This window comes from Pteropus medius, unplaced genomic scaffold (assembly GCF_902729225.1).
Source record: "Pteropus medius unplaced genomic scaffold, Ma_sr-lr_union100, whole genome shotgun sequence".
In the NCBI taxonomy this organism is placed as follows: domain Eukaryota; kingdom Metazoa; phylum Chordata; class Mammalia; order Chiroptera; family Pteropodidae; genus Pteropus; species Pteropus medius.
In genome coordinates, this window is record NW_024346062.1 from 12,760,090 (window position 1) to 12,776,936 (window position 16,847).

Sequence of the window (16,847 nt, forward strand, 5' to 3'; positions counted from 1 at the left end):
TTCTTATTGGTGAGGAGTCAGCAACTTTTAGAAGTAATGCCTGTCTACCTCTTAATGAGAAGGCGAAACTTGCCTCTACTTAGATTAGCCAACAGTGTTCTCTGGGGAATGTTCTGGAGCCTCGACATGACATTACCAGAATAGGAAGCTATCTTTAAGAACTCTTTTAAAAACATTTCAATCATGGGTTGCTGGACTCATTGTGGACTTAATACCAAGTAACCATATTGACCTATTTGCATAATTACCTATTATTTTCTCAGTGTATTCTGTGACTCTCAAAGCACATATAAATATGTAAGACTGACACTAATGAAACAGAATGTTCATTAAGGGATAAAAACAGATTTAAAAGTTGCCCAAACCAATAAAAGACAGTAACTCTAAATTTCTCCTGAAGTCATTCAAAGGTATAACCCAAACAAGTAGTAGACATATGGAAAACAGATGGTAACAAGTCTAAGTCCTTTTTGCTAGTAATGGCCCACAATACCAGAGAAGAAAACTGGTATTGGGTCAAGTACCAAGTGTTTGCCAAGAGGCTCCACCATTTTTCTACAAGTTCCCTTTCAATGGCTTATAAAAAAAAGCCTCATTATGCCAGTCTACCATTTTGAAAGGATTTCACTTGGTTCTTGCCTTTGCAATTTTCTTTGGTTGGTCCTCCTCAGGAACTACACGGCTATCTCGCCAAACTTGTTGGACATTTACAAAGTTCATAGCATAGGTCACAGCTGAAGACCTTTCATTCTGTTCCTGCTGGAGAATTTTTAGAGAAAAATCTTCAATTGCTGTTGTTATACAATGTGCCATGGGAAGAGATATTTCTTTAAATGCACTTCTCCAGCCAAAATCTAGGAAAGTAGCCTGAAATATAAATTTATATGGCATTATATTAATTTTAACTCGCCAACAAGTGTTTCTATTGTTACAGATATAAAATTATTGCTTTCATTCAGCATGTCAAATATAGGTATTCTTGGATAAGCTGTAAAAGCCATTCTTACAACCTGAAATATATTACCCAGTGAATAAAGCAATATACAAAAACATGTACATTCTTTAACACACAGTAATATCCTGACATTTCATTTTAACTAATCAGTGGATTTAATCAAAAAATTTTTCAAAATTTAATCTCTTAAATATAGTTCAATAAAACCATCTTATGAGAGCTGAAAGTTATACTTACTATTTATCACATAAAGCAAACTTTAAATTCAATATATTTAATAAAATCTAAATTAGATTTTATAGTCTTTTTTAGAGTTTATTGTTAACAAGTATTGCAACATGACAGCATTCAATATTCAACCTTTTATTTCTTTTTCACTCTCAGAAATCCAGATAAGCCAAAAAATAGTAATAAATGTATTTCTCAGAGAAAATACATCACTGCACCTTCCTGGATCTTTACTTTAGAATTTTATTTAGTTTCTCCACTCATAGAGTGGTAAGTGGCACTACTTTTGTTCCAGGAAATGAAAAATTAAAATTATCTGCATTACTCTGTGGCAGGGGTGGGGAGGTGGAATGGGAAGTTTGGGGTGGAGGTTGGTGTTATTTTCTTTTATTCTTTTGGTCTTTGTCTCACATAGCAATATATTAATGAATGTATATTTTCCCCAAGTTCTCTTATGTTCTCTAGTACTAAAAACATTATGGGTAGTAGGCTGAACCTGTGCTTAGAATTAAACTTTCCCTGTTTTCATATAATCTTGTTTACAGTAATAATTTACCTACTGCAACTTCAGAAGACTCTAGGCTCAATATCTCTGGCTAAATTACTTATTTTTATGGATCCCAGCTTTTTTGTCAGAAAAATAAAAGAGCTGAATTGGTTGATTTCTATGGTAACTTTCAGTCTAAAATTACTGAGATTATGATCATTAACTTCATTTTCTTGTACAAACATCCCACTCAGCATTAATTTTATGCTTTGTGTATATACTGTATAAAGTAATAAAGGTGATTCTTCTAGAACTAAAATTCTATGATTCCATGATTCATTCTATAATCAAAAAAAGTGGCTCTCATTCTCATTATGCATATAATTAAGTTGTAATTGAACTTTCTAAAATTTATTTGGACTTTTAACATCATGGGGCTGGAAAACACATCTCTCATCTTATTTTTGCATAAAATTATTCAATGTTTGAATCTATTAAGCTCATATCATCTCCTTCCTTATAAGTGAAACTTTAGAAGTGTCATGGACATAGTCCTGTACTATAATAGTATTTCTTTGGGACATATTTATGACAGAAATGTAAAAAGGAAACCACCTCCACAAAAATTAAAAAATAACAAAAAAACTGGTTTTTATCTCCCCACCAAGGCATATTTATTCATTAAAATTAATCGTTCATTCATTCATTCATCCATACATCCAAGGAAATACGTCCTGGTAACAATTGCCAGTATTGCCATGGCTGTAGTGATGTGGGTGTGTGCGTGTGTGTGCAGCAACATGTGTGTGTGCAATGATAATTATCTTGGCCCATGGTAATTTATGTGTAATTATAATATCTTGTTCCATCTGATATCTTGTTCCATTTTCTTTTCAAAATATAAAAAACCAAGCACATTAATAGCTGCTCTTAAAAAGAAAACTAAAACCTTTACTACTCAAATGTCCTCCTAGAAGTCTATTTGTTTTCACGAAATATTGTTTGTGTCCTTTTACTCTTTCCATCTGATGATTGGCACCAAACATATTCCAGTTAGAATAAAGAACATTTACTAGTTGATTAAAGAAGAAAGAGGAAATTATGTGGCTTTCCATTCTGTGCACAAAGTAAATACCCATTGAATTCCTTCTTTCATCATTTAATGCTAATTTCTTTATACCTACTCTGATTTTTGGTTAAAGTATAATGTATAACTTTTCATTTTCCTGATTATTTTCCTTGCTTCCTAAGTTGAAACTATTAAAATTCTGTGTTCTTTTGCTTTTTGAAATGTTTACCTATTATATTAGTCAAGATCCATTGAGAAAACAGAAATCACTCTAGGTATTTCAAAAGAAAAATTTTTAACTGTAGGTTACCAAGGTGGTAAAATTTTGAGGAGCCAAACATGGGTTGTGAAGTAACGACATCTATTAATATAGCAGGAAGCCACTACCATTCCTGGGGCTGGAGGAACAAAGCAAGGGGACTATCTATGGAAGTCTAGTTCCTGGGGCCACCAGTCAAAGTTAAAGGTAAGGCAGACCTGCCAGGTGGAACTGAAACCATGGAGGGAGGACTGTGTGGTGGGAGCAGGGCCTACAGAAGAGATAAAGCAGTTATGGATACAGAGAGAGGAAAAGAAATACTCTGGTTTTCTCCAACATCTACCCTCTAGGTCTTCCATTAATGCTTTTCAGTGGCCAAACCTTCCCAGAATCCAGAAAGCAAGGAAGCTTGGAAGGGAAAGAGTGGTAATGGATCTAGAAACAAACAATTACATAGTGGATACACGAAAATAAGAAGCCAGTTCAAACGATTCTTTCTTTTTCCTTTCCTTTTTAATATCCATTTTTACCCTTTCTCAACAATTATCTACAGTCCAAATTCTCAAAGTGTAGACACTTAGTTGGGATGAGAACGAAGATTTCTTCACTTCTAGCTCCCTACTCTGTCTGTGGAATCAACTGTGCAAAAGAGCAGTCTTCACAAAATTCAATTTTCATCAAAGCTTATAAGCCAATTTTCAATCAAGAATTATTTTTGCATGTGTTAAAGGGTAAAACTCAAAACATTTTGATTCATAATGGATTCACATACATATGATGATGGTATTATATATGAATAAAGAAATACCACCCTTTTATTCATCACTTACCTCTTTTACCGGTAGCAATTGCTCTGAAGGATTACTGATTTCATTTCCTTTGGGTTTCTCTATTATAGCTTCTGTATTGGATATGTCCAAAATTCCTATGTGAAAGAAAAGAAAACAAACACACAAACATACATTAAGAAAAACAAACCATACAAGGTGAAATTAATAAACTCAGGCTAAAATTAATTACATAGAAAATCTCTATCTATAGTATATATACACATACATACATATCAAAATGCATACAATATAGTCAACAAGATGTAGGGTGATGTCACCATTACAATAATGACAGTATCCAAATATAGAGTCCTTTTCCATTCAAACATACAACTTGATAAAATTTATGTGCTATTTATATACATATTTGATGTACATACATATATAATCTGTAAAATATAGATCCATTTGTCATTAATGCATTTTCATGTTGATAATGTAGGATAAGTTAAGAGTACAAAGGAAATATTAATTTCCTTGCTCATGTAAAAGATTAAATTCTAAAGTGTTGCATTTAAAAACAGGTGGTGTTTCTTAGCACTTTAATGCTTCTTTTTTTAAAACAAGAAAGAACAAAAGTACATGGATAAAAATCAGCATTTTAGAAAAAATTACACTCTTAATAAAGTATATCAATAATTCATTGGAAAACCACAAACACTGGGATAGATAAAAAATAATTTCTAGCTTCAAAAATGAAAATATTTTCTCAACTTTTAGATTTTAGAATTAAGAAACTCTTTTCCCTAGGGGAAAAAAAAATAAACCTACAAAAATATAATAAATAAATATGCCAAAAAGAAATCTTTCCACTTTTTCATTAAGGTTCTATTAATTATATTTTAATTTGATATGAATGAGTTAGCATTTGTTTCTTGCTTGGACTTGATACATGATGGTGAATTATAACTATGATGTAATTTTTTAAAAAGTTTAAGAATCTTAAGAGTCAGTTTCTCCTCATGTCCTGGGCAAACAAATTTCAAAATCTGAGTCAAGCTTCTGACCAATATAGTCATCTAGAAGATATATGCTTTTTTTTTTGTTTTTTGTTTTTTTCTAAATATTTGGTTCTGTGAGCTTAATCGTGAGTGATTTCTAAGTAATACAGTTCAGAGAAACATTCTCTAGAGAGCTAAATATTCTCTTTGATAGAGATAACAACATCCTTTTGGGAAATTTCATCAGAGTTTACATATTCTAAGGAAAAGCTTTCTTCACCTTTTCTTAATAATTTAGGATTTGTGAATACTTTTGAGAACTTGATTAACATAACAGAACACTCCAACCATATAGTCCATGTAAATGTTCACACACACACACTCACACACACACTCACACACTCACACACACTACTGAGAGTTACCAGGCCCTCCTGTAAATCACATTCATGAACCTCAAGGGACCACAGACCGCAGTTTAGGAATCCTGCTTCATTTCTCAACACACATCACAACATGAAGGTTTTAGATCAATGTTATATACATTTAACCTAAAATGCTTTCTCTATGACATGTATTTTATTATGTCTTTTTAAGAAGATGGTATTATAAATAAGAATCGATTCTAACATTGAAATAAAATCCAGATTAATCAAAGATTTTTAAATAAAAAAAGAAAACTATAAGGCTACTAAAAAATACGGAATATTTTGTGTAGAAAACTATAAGGCTACTAAAAAATACGGAATATTTTGTGTAGAGAAGACTTTTCAGGACACTAAGTGCAAAAGCCATAAAACAATTCTGCATAACAAAATATCATTAGCAGTCAAAATAGATATGATAAACTGACTTTGCTCTTTCTCTCAAAATGTCCACACTTTTAAAAAAAGTTAATAGACTTTAGTTTTTAGAGTAGTTCTAGGTTTACAGAAAAATTGAGCAGATAGTACTGAGTTTCCATAAATTCTCTCTCCTCCTGTCCTCAGTTTCTCCTATTGTTAACATCTTGCATTGGTGTGGTATATTTGTTACAACTGATGAAACATTATTGATAGATTATTATTAACTAAAGCCCATAATTTATATTAGGGTTCATTCTTTGTGTTGTGCAGTTCAATGAGTCATGCCAAATGCATAATGTCATATATCCACCTTTAGTGTATCATACAGAATAATTTCACTGCTCTAAAACCCCCTGTGTTCCACCTATTCTCCTCTCTTGCCCTTACTCTTCCCTTAACAACCACTGATCCTTCAACTGTCTCTATATTTTTGCTTTTTCCAGAATGTCATACAGTTGGAATCATACAGTAATTAGCTTTTTCAGAATGGCTTTTTTCACTTAGCAATATGCATTTAAAATCCTTCCATGCTTTTCTGTGGATTGATATCTCATTTATTTTTATCACTGAATAATATTCCATTGTATTGCTGTACCACAGTTTATCAATTTACCTAGGGAAGAACATCTTGGCTGCTTCTGGGTTTTGGCAATTACGAATAAAGCTACTATAAATATTCTTGTGCAGGGTTTTTTTTTGTGGACATAAGGTTGCAATTCATTTGTGCAAATATCTAGGAGCACAATTACTAGATCATACAAGATAACATTTAGCTTTGTAATATATAACCAAATTGTCTTCCAAAAAGGCTATACTATTTTACATTCCTATCAGTAATGAATGAGAGTTCCTGTTGCTTTAACTCCTTGCCAGAAACTGGTGTTGTGTTTCAAATTTTGGCCATTTTCATTGGTGTGTAGTGCTATTTTCTTGTTTTAATTTGCATTTCCCAGATGACATATGATGTTGAGCATCTTTTCATATGCTTATTTGCCATCCATGTATCTTCTTTGGTGAGGTGTCTGTTCGGATTCTTTGCTCATTTTTTAATTGAGTTTTTTGTTTTCTTATTGAATTTTAAGAGTTCTTTGTATATTTTGGATACAAGTGTTTTATCAAATATGTGTTTTGCAAATATTTTTCTCAGTCTGCCCCTAGTCTTTTCATCCTCTTAATGACCATACCTTTTTACTTGGCAATTCCACTTTAGAAATTTACCATCCAGTTATACATGTGTACATATAAGACATAGGTCAAGGAAATGTGCCATATAATTATTTGTGGTAGCAAATGGACATGAAAAAAGGACCCTCAAGGTCCATCAATGAGTACTGGTCAAATTCATTAATGGAAAACTATTCAGCTGTTAGAAAGAATGAAGTGTTCTTACATAACTGTTAATAAAAAAGAACCTGTGCATATTACATCAAGATTTTGTGTTATTTTAATATGAGGATATATATGGAAGTAGTTGTCTCTAGAAAGGGAAATTAGACAACTGGAATGGGAAAAAAACATAATTTCACCATATACTCTTTGTCTTATTTAAACATTTTACTATATGCATGAACCACTACTCAAAGAAATTTTTAAGAAAAAAAATAATAAAGATCAAGTTTATGACATAAAGGAAGAACACTTATATTCTTTTTTATTATTATTTTTATTTTTTAATTATTGTTGACATTTAATATTATTTTATATTAGTTTCATGCGTACAGCATAGCGGTTAGACACATATAATTTATAAAGTGATCCCCAAATTAATCTAGTACCTGCCTTCACTAATGGTGAAGAGATCAACAAGTACACATTGGTAGTTACAAAATAGTCACGGGGAAGTAAAGTATACCATAGGGGATACGGTCGATAATATTGGAACACTTGGATTCTTAATGTCACTTTACTCTTCTACAGACAGCTCAAAAACTCCTTTAATTTAAAAGGTATTTACTCAGGAAAAATAATATTAGCTCGAAGTATAAACTTTGCAGATCTATTTCTGGAAATAACTATCTGCCATTGTGAAGCTATAATTTAAGACTTATGAAAAAAGTTTAATTATCTTATATTTATCATTTCACTCCCAACTACATATGTTTTATTCAATCAAATTAATATGCTTTGATATTTATACAAACCATTTGCCTATTTTCATTATCAGTAAATAAAAAGTTAGGCTTCCTAAGACTTCTCTGGCTGGTGAGTAATTCTATAGTAATATAGAAAATGAATTATCAAGCAATTATGATAGCCTTTATAATATAATCTTCCCCCCAAATTACAAAGACTTTTTAAAAACTTAATCCTATATAGAGAAGCAAAAGGGATCATTCTTGGGTAAGATTAGTAACATTGAATGTAAAATAATAACATCTCTCTTGATTTTAACAAATTGTGGAATTTTAATATTTGCTTGGGATTCAAAATGATCAATTTCAAAATTTGACATTGTCAAACTTTATGAGCTCTGTGAACATTTGACAAATTATTTCACCTATTTAAAATATATTGAAAATTCTTTTTTGTTTCCCAGTAGTAAAACATTTACTAGAGCAAGCAGAAAGGAATGCACTCTTAAAGAAACCTTTACAAAGTCACAAAATTCAAAGTACGTATATTTCTTTTATAAACAAGATAGAACAAAAATCATCAAAATCATTTCAGCAAAAGATTTTTCTACCATTGTGCCAAGCATTTTCTTGAGAAGGTAGCCCATTCTGGGCTCATCGCTCCAAAATATAGGTTATTTGCATGCAATCAATACTGGTTTCCTTAAGAGCATGCCCGGATTAAGGACCTCAGTAGAGTGCAGAGGGTCACAGGAATGTTAGCTGCTGAACAGCCTCCCCCTACAGAGTTCGCTGTGGTTCATTTTATACTTCTGGTTAGTTTCTACACTGTCGCTTTTCCTAGAGAGTAGAGGTTGGCAGTACTTCCCTGTGACATTCACTTTCACACCCAAATTGGTCTTCATGGGCTCCCATTGTGTGCACTACAAAGCAACTTGCCTTGTTGGCAGCTCTAAGTGAGAACTACAAGTCTCTTTTCTTCACTGTTCTTTTCTGGCTCACAAGCAACCTCCCACCAAAAGCTGAATCTGTAGAAGAGACTACATCCAAGAGATAATACTATGAAAAAGTATGAAGAGAAGCCCAGGTGGCCACCTTGCAAATTTCCAATGTGGAAGCCTTCGACCTCTCTGCCCAAGAAACAGCTAAAGTCCTAGTGTAATGAGCTTTACAAACCCTAGGAGCCTCTTTACCTTAACTACATACGCCTCCCTAATACAGTCCCTTAACCATCTAGCTAAGGAACTCTTAGAAGCCATTTGACCCCTCTTAAGACCCCCTAAGAGTACAAACATTCTTTCAGAAGATCTGAAATCTTTGATTCTTCTGAGACAAACCCTAAGTGTTCTTCTTACATCCAATTGAAGCAGCCATTGCTCTTTGTCGATTGCTGGGGCTAAAGGAAAATGAAGGCCAAGAAACCTCCTGGTTTAGATAAATCTCAGATGCCACCTTTGGAAAATTTGAGGAACTGCCCGAAGAACAACTTTATTCTGAAGGATCATTAGAAGTGCCCCATAAATCAAACCTGAGGCCACTCCATAAGATATAATCACCTAAAAGAAATACACTAAGGTACCAGTCAAATAATGTCCTATCATTCTCTAAAATGACCAAAATAAAAACCATCAAATCATGATCCAAAAAAAAAGCAAATAAATATAATGGCTAAATATCTTTTCTTTCTCAAAAAATATTTCTTGGGTCTCTATAAAATCTGTTGCATCATATTCAAATTACTAAGACTAACTCAACAATATAGTAGAAAACATCAAAGTAAAAAGTGGTTAATCATCTTTATATCTTCTCTATGTGATGTTAAGCACCTGGATATTTTTAAAACATCTGGACAATGAAAAAAAAACCTTACCTTTCATCACATTGTTTTCGTTACATAGACATAGCAGGCCAAGATCTTTATTAGCAAAATATGCTCCAATCAAAAGAAATACACAGGAAATCAAATGATGATTTTTTCTTTATTCTCTCCCATACAAGATTTCTAAGCAAAAGATTAACTATCAGGATAATTTAAGATACATTTGGTTTCTTTAATCATCTGTTTCAAGGAATCTTTTCCCTACTGATTTAATAAACCAAGGCTTTTGGTAAGAATTGATTAACTTGGCTAACTGAATAAAATATTTAAGACTTTTCTTGACAATTATCCTCAAAATCATCTTTCTAGGGAACATTTACATAAAGTTATGTCAGATTAAATCAATCTTGGCTTTGTTATAAAAAAAATACAAAATTTCAACAATAAAGAAAACATATATGACAAGGAAATGTTCCAGTACTTAGACATTTCTTATACCTGTCCTTCAAAATTCCTTTCATAGTATGTTTGATAATCCCAAAATATATTTCTCTAGTACACTATTATTAATGTGATATTGAAGTTGCTTTTATCTGCCATGCTGCTTATGTCACAAATTTGGGGTAAGACAATATATTGCGGCATAATTAAATATTTTCTCTGTTGATTTTATTCAGTAGTAACTATCGCTCTCAAATAGACAGCATTTGCAAGTCTCAACATTGCTTGATCTTAGTCTACCAAAGTCAAACCAGCTTTTTCTTTTTCTCTTTTTTCTGAAATCACTATGTCAAAATTTTGCTTCGATTTTCGGCCATTTCAGTTTTATATGTTTACCATACCTCTCTAACTCAATTCAAATTTTGAATTTATGTTGCCCTTAAGAGGAATGAAATTCTCAGAAATGACCTAATTTCTCTAGGGCCTGGCCTAGGACCAATACAAGATGAGTCTGGATGGGTAGAGGTCTAGATTTGTTGGGGTTCACTCTGTTTCTTGATCCACGACTCAGAAACGATCTGCTAGAGATGTAGATGAGGGATGCCAGACTTTAGCCAAGAATAATGGATGAGTGCCCACATCAAGTGTTAACTGCTCGAGGAACTAACATTTCAATCAAAAATCAGGATGTCATATTTCTCTATTCGGATCTCTTTGACTCAGTCAGTTCCATCTAGAAAACCATTTAGGACTCACTTTATCTCCTAATTAATCTACTTTTTCATTCTGTCTTTTAATTTTCATATTTTATGTCTTATATTTTAATTATTTTCTCATTGGCTTTTGTCAGCTTCAGAAATCTATATCCCACCTCCAATTTTCTTCAAATTATCTCCAAATTTGGAAAAAGTATCTACATTATTTACTTTATAATGTAATAATGCCACTTAAACTTAACCTGAAACATGGACAGGCAGTAAGCTATCTTAACATAAAACAAACTCCAACCCTATAACTTTTCTACATTATTTACCCAGGCAAAGTAAGTAAATACAAAAGTAAATATATTAAACGACATGTAATTCCTTACTAACAAAACAAGGTTTTGAAATTTTCCGATTGTTAATCACTTGCTTGCCTAACTTTGTTTTACAAATGCAGCCCCTATCTATATTTATTCTCCTTAAAATGATATATGGTATCATGTAAAAGAGAACTTTGTATAGTTCATTCTGATACAGATGCAAATCTTTATAAGTATAGATATGAACACAGAGTACATATCTTAACTATTATGGCTTTGAATTCTACCTTTAATTTTAGAAACATTATTCCAATACACATGGCACAGTTTTCTTCAAGATTTTAAGACTAAACTTAAAGCAACATATGATATAATTATAATTACTATTGGAATAACATGTATTAATTGTTTATGATACACTAGATATTCTTTAAAATACTTTATACACCCTAAATCATTTAATTCTCACATTCATACATAACATATTGGAATCTAAAGCATCAAATTATACAAGAAAACAAGAGGAAATTAGTCTGCTCCTACACTATCCTTGTGAAAGTGAGAAAACTGAGGTCTAAGGAAACTAAATATTTTGTTCAAGGTCATCTAGCTGCTAGTAGCAGAAGAGGAGCTACTGGATCATCCAATCTGCTTGTTCTTTTCATAGGCCAGGCTGTGTTTCTTTGAATTAAAAAAAAAAAATTGATCTGATTTTAGCTAAAGACAATTATCCAGAATTGACTTATGATGCATTGTCAGCTAAAGTTATGGAATTTGCCATGTCTAAAGGATAAAATGTAATTCTATGGTTTAATAGAATTTTCTTTAATTCTTAATGTTTCTTTCATACTTTTTTTATTTAAAGAATTCTATCATGCATTTTTTTTTTTTCAAGTAATAGAATAGATTCAGTGTCAGGAAGCAAAAACAGAGAGGATGACAGATTTACAAATTTAAACAAAAGAGCATGTTACCTGAAGTATTCCTGGGTATCCTAAGTGATAAAACCATCTCTTCTAACAAGTCTTGAACATTTTTTTCCAGTTCCAGAAAGGATTTTGTGAGCTGTGATAAGAATTTGAGTTCATCTAAGGAGAGGAAAAAGTTTCTTCCTTTCTGTGGGCATTCAGGTGTAACTGTGAAGAGAGAAGATCAATATTATTGTACATTGTATTTGTTTTCTCAGTAAATTCTAGAACAAGCCATGTGGTTCCATAAACCATCAAAACTAACAAGATCCTTATTGAAAAATTTAGTTTGTTCTTTAAGAAATACATATAAAGTCTCCTAGGAGAGTCTTTTCTTTTGGAAAGCTAAAATTGAGTATTCTGTTTGAGGCAAATATGACCAATAATTATATTGATTCTCAGAACTAAAAACAGGAATGTAATTTGTTGCTGTAAAATCATATCTTACACAATTTCATTTTTTAAAAAGTCAGGCACAACTTTAATCACAAGGAAACATTGGACAAAACCAGATTGATGGACATCCTATGAAATAGCTGGTCTATACTCTTCAAAAGTATTGTGTCCAGAAACATAAAGACCAGGAAATGTTCTAGTCAAAAGGAATCTAAAAAGACATGACAATTAAAATCAACATATGATCAGTATTTTTATTTTACTGTAAAGGACGTCATTGGGGTGATTCGATGATATCTAAGTAAAATCTACAATTTGATACTTTTATTACATGACTGTTAATTTTCAGATTTAGATAACTATATTGTGGTTATGAAAAAGAATGCCCTTGTTTTTAAGAAATACACACTGAAGTATATAAGGGTAAATGTCTGCAACCTATTCTCAGTTGTGGGGAAAAAACAGTTTTGAGAGAGAGAGAGTGTAAATTTGGACATGAAGTAAAATATTAACAATTGGGAAATCTGGATATTTTTTGTAAGTCTGAAATTAAAATACAAATTTTAAAAAAGACTAGATAAAGGATATAACTCTTCAAGACCTTAGAAGTGTTGCTACTATATCATTAAAAATAAGCAAATTAACTTAGTTGTTAAATCTAGACTATATAATCCATAAAATCATGTTTAAAAATAACTTCTGTTTAAATAATTGCTTTCTTAAGAACAATACAACTCAAGGTAAACAAAGGTTGATTATTTTCCTTTTATAATCATGCTATTGGTCAAGTCACACTACCATTTTAATATGATAGAAAAATATCTTAAGCTTTAAGAGTGTGGAGAATAACAGTGACCTCACCAAATGGAACTTTTGACCTAGTTTTCAAGGATTTAAAGAATTGTTCCTTTATTATTGCCACATATTTAAGAAGTGTTTTGAGGTTTAATTACAAATTGAATTTAGTTTGTTTTCTAAACTTTTATACAGTAAGCATAAAGTTTCTTCAGAAAGAAAAAATTACGAGTGCTACTTAGAAATGATGTACCTTCTCTGCTGATTCCATGTTCAAAAAGGTTACCTTCATCACATTGATTTAGAAGAACAGTTCCAGTAATGTAACTATTTATCCACTTCATTTCAGTTAAACTTTAAAATGTTTACATCATACTTGTAACCATATGATACAGTTTTTCACTGAGGACCAAAATTGTCATGGTATCTTTGTAGATACTATGAGACCTGTCAACCAACTTAAACTGTGTATTTTAGTCCTAGTCTTAAAGAGTAAAGAAATGACTTTTAAAAAAACTCGAAATCAATGTTAGCCCCAAATACATTAAAGTCCATCTCTATATACAGCCCTACTCATAGCTACCATTTCTCTGCAGGCATATCAGAGAATATAAACACATACAACCAACACATATAACCGAGGTTTTGCCTTAAAATTATAACATAAAAGTGAAAAGAGAATAAATATATTATGATTCATTTAGCCATTGCTTGATTCTCACTGGGACTATTTAATTTTTGCTTATGTAGATTGAGGGGTTGGTTTAATCTTTTAAATCTTAAAGATGTTGCTTTTAGAAGTAAATGTTTATAAGTCATATTTTCAAGGATTTTAAGACTCTGTCCTAATTCTTGAATAATTTGACTGGAAATTAAACATATTTAACAAGCTCAGGTCTAAATTATAAGTATTGTGAATGTTTATAAAGTAAACAAAAATGTTCTCTCCCCCAAAAAGAAAAATCTTTGAGTCAAAATATTATAATCTAACAGTACTACCTGTTCAAAATTATGTAGATTCTGAAGATTCTATATGGAGAGATTTTAACCTACATGACCTGGATTTAGAAGGAACTTGTATTTCAGAAATTTAACTATTGAAAGATAAATCCATTTCAATTCAATGCATCTTTATAACTTAATAATTAAAGAGGATGGAATAGTATGTATGACCTAAATCTCATCATTTTTATCCCAAAGAAGCAATGATCATGGTAGAGGTCCATTAATTAGTAGTCCTTATTTCCTGTTCCTATTAGCTCGGTGTTCTCCCATGGGGTATTGTGAGGGTTCTTAATTTACGGTGAAAATAATTCTGTAATAAATTCATTTTGTAAAAGTTCAATTAAAGCGAAATAAAACACAAAGGACGAAATAGCACAGCATCTCACAGGACTAGCGTTCTAATCATCACAACTTAGTTCATGATTTCTATTTAGCTAAGCATATCTATTTTTCTGTTCTTTAGACTTCACTGTTAAGCAGCTTAGGAGAGAGTTTCTCTCAGCAGAAATCGCCTTCACTAAATTAATCTCTTTTCCTTCTCTCAAGATTCTGTTTACTGCTCTCCTCAGTCACTTCTCCAAAAAATCTTACCTGGATACAATCAATACAGAGGTTCTCCCTCGCCCTCTAAACTAATCTGGGCTTTATTTATTTGTTGTTTTTTGTTTGTTTTTATCAGTATGGAACTGTTTTGCTTCAAGAAATTTTGGACATACATGTTTACACACAGGCAACTATATTTAGCTGGCCACCAATCATTGCTATAAAGTATCTGAAATAATGATTGTTGCTTTATATGGGATGAGCTCTATAATATTTAAGAAATACAGATTTCTCCTAAATCCTAATAACAGTATAAAGAAAAAACTAAATTTCCATTTTAGAACAAGACTTTTATCATCGACTTACAATGAATAAGTCCATGTATATAATACCTAGATAGTTGAGGATTTTTTCCTCTCTATATAATTTTAATAAAATTTTCTAAAATATAACAAAATTCTCTGCTTTCCTATTATTTAGAATAACACAATTTAAATTTTTCTTCATGACAGTGTTATGATAAAAATTACTTATATCTATGCTATACTCAGGGACTAATGTCTGCCCATCTGTTAAAGGGCATTTCTCAAAGTGATAATCATCTGAGAAGGGTTCTATAATGAAATAGGTTTAGGAATGACTATTTACTAAATAATCCTTAAAGTGATTCACAATGCAAATTAGCATATTAAACTCTATTTACTTCTATACTAACGTAAAATTTTTAAAAACTTAATGTTTCTCAAACTTTTTGACCAATGAACATGTTTACCAATACATCTATTAACATCTGGGATTTTTTCAAAAACAAATGTTAAGAGGACACTGCTCTGGATTATACTTAAAAAAAATTTCGCCATGAAAAAAATATGCACGGATATTCATAGAACTATTGTCCTAAAGAAAAAACTAAAAACTTTCTCTCTATAGATGTATATGTCCATAGAGAGAGAGAGAGAGAGAGAGAGAGAGAGAGAGAGAGAGAGAGAGAGAAGAATATAGATTTATTATATAGAGAATATAAACTAAAAAAATATAATGTAAACTGCAGACTATACACTTAGATGTGTTTTTCACCTAGTTACTGGTAGTTAAAATGTCAACTCCATTCTCTTGTTGCAAAATTAAGGACATTGAAAATAAATCTAGGAGGACATTAGGGCTCCTCACATTCAATCCACATAAAGCAGCATTTGGAATAATTATCAAAGTTCAGCTAAATCAGACAAACCATAAAAGTACGGTAGTGGCTAAAAGCACACATATTATTTTTCAAAACTATTAGCAACAAAATTCTTGTTAATAATAGCATTAAGATATGAAAGAAAGTGAGAAGCTAGAAAATCAGATAATCTGAAGCTGGTGGATCAGTATAATAGGATAAAAGGTGCACATTTTCATTTTCCCAAGAAAAACGAACACTACCACCCTATTATTGACTGTAAATGGATCTATTTTCAGTGAGGAGGTATTCTTGGTGCCACCAGACAAGTGATGTAAAAAAGAGGTGACACACAAAAGCTATTGAAAGTCTCATTATTCCAGATGAAATTCATGACATAATCCAAATGAAATATATTTGTTCCAGTAAAGAAAACTTTTTAACAGTATTACAATAAGAAGTCAGCAGGGACCGCATAGGAACAAACAATAAGCAGCACTTTTGCCAGTACCCAAGTCACTTCCTGAGAGCAGGTGCGACTTTGAAAAACACTATGGTATTGTAGCAGCCTAAAGGAGCAACTTAAGCTCCTGCTTCCATGGAGCCACATAGCAGGGGTACGAACAGAATGCAAACACCATGTCTCCGAGTTTATAAAGAACCTTCTTTGTCATGTAAGCCTAATAATTAGCTGGAAAATCATGAAGAACCTGCAAGCATTGTTTTTTGTTTGTTTGTTTGTTTTTGTCATAGACACCAAGAAGAAACTGCAGCTGTTTCTTTTTTCTCTAGCACTATTTTTATAACTTATTTTTAAATTTATATGATTAGGAAAGCATTTCAGGTAAAACTGAGACAAGAAATATTTCCACTTTATTTTTCAAAACTAAATTTTTTATTTATCTCTTTTGAAGAAGGTTCCATATGTACCACCCAAAACAGACAGGGTAAAACTTTAAAATAAACTGAGTAAATGAATGAGTGAATAAATACATGATTAAAAGGATG

The 16,847-nt window shown here is 31.6% G+C and overlaps 1 protein-coding gene across 20 annotated transcripts in view; it reads right to left on the reverse strand.

Annotated features, from left to right (window-relative positions):
- Window positions 1-16,847, reverse strand: part of KIAA0825 (KIAA0825 ortholog) — a 355,235-nt gene that overhangs the window by 256,303 nt on the left and 82,085 nt on the right. For 19 of the 20 annotated variants that reach the window (XR_005655479.1, XM_039875078.1, XM_039875074.1 and 16 more), the window contains 3 exons: window positions 11,945-12,106; window positions 3,829-3,923; window positions 640-867 (listed from right to left, as the gene is read on the reverse strand). Coding sequence is in view for 19 of the 20 variants with exons in the window: in XM_039875078.1 (XP_039731012.1) it covers window positions 640-867; window positions 3,829-3,923; window positions 11,945-12,106 (485 nt within the window). In the remaining variant the exon portion in view is untranslated. The remainder of the gene's footprint in view (window positions 1-639; window positions 868-3,828; window positions 3,924-11,944; window positions 12,107-16,847) is intronic. The other variant, XM_039875085.1, reaches the window with a different exon arrangement.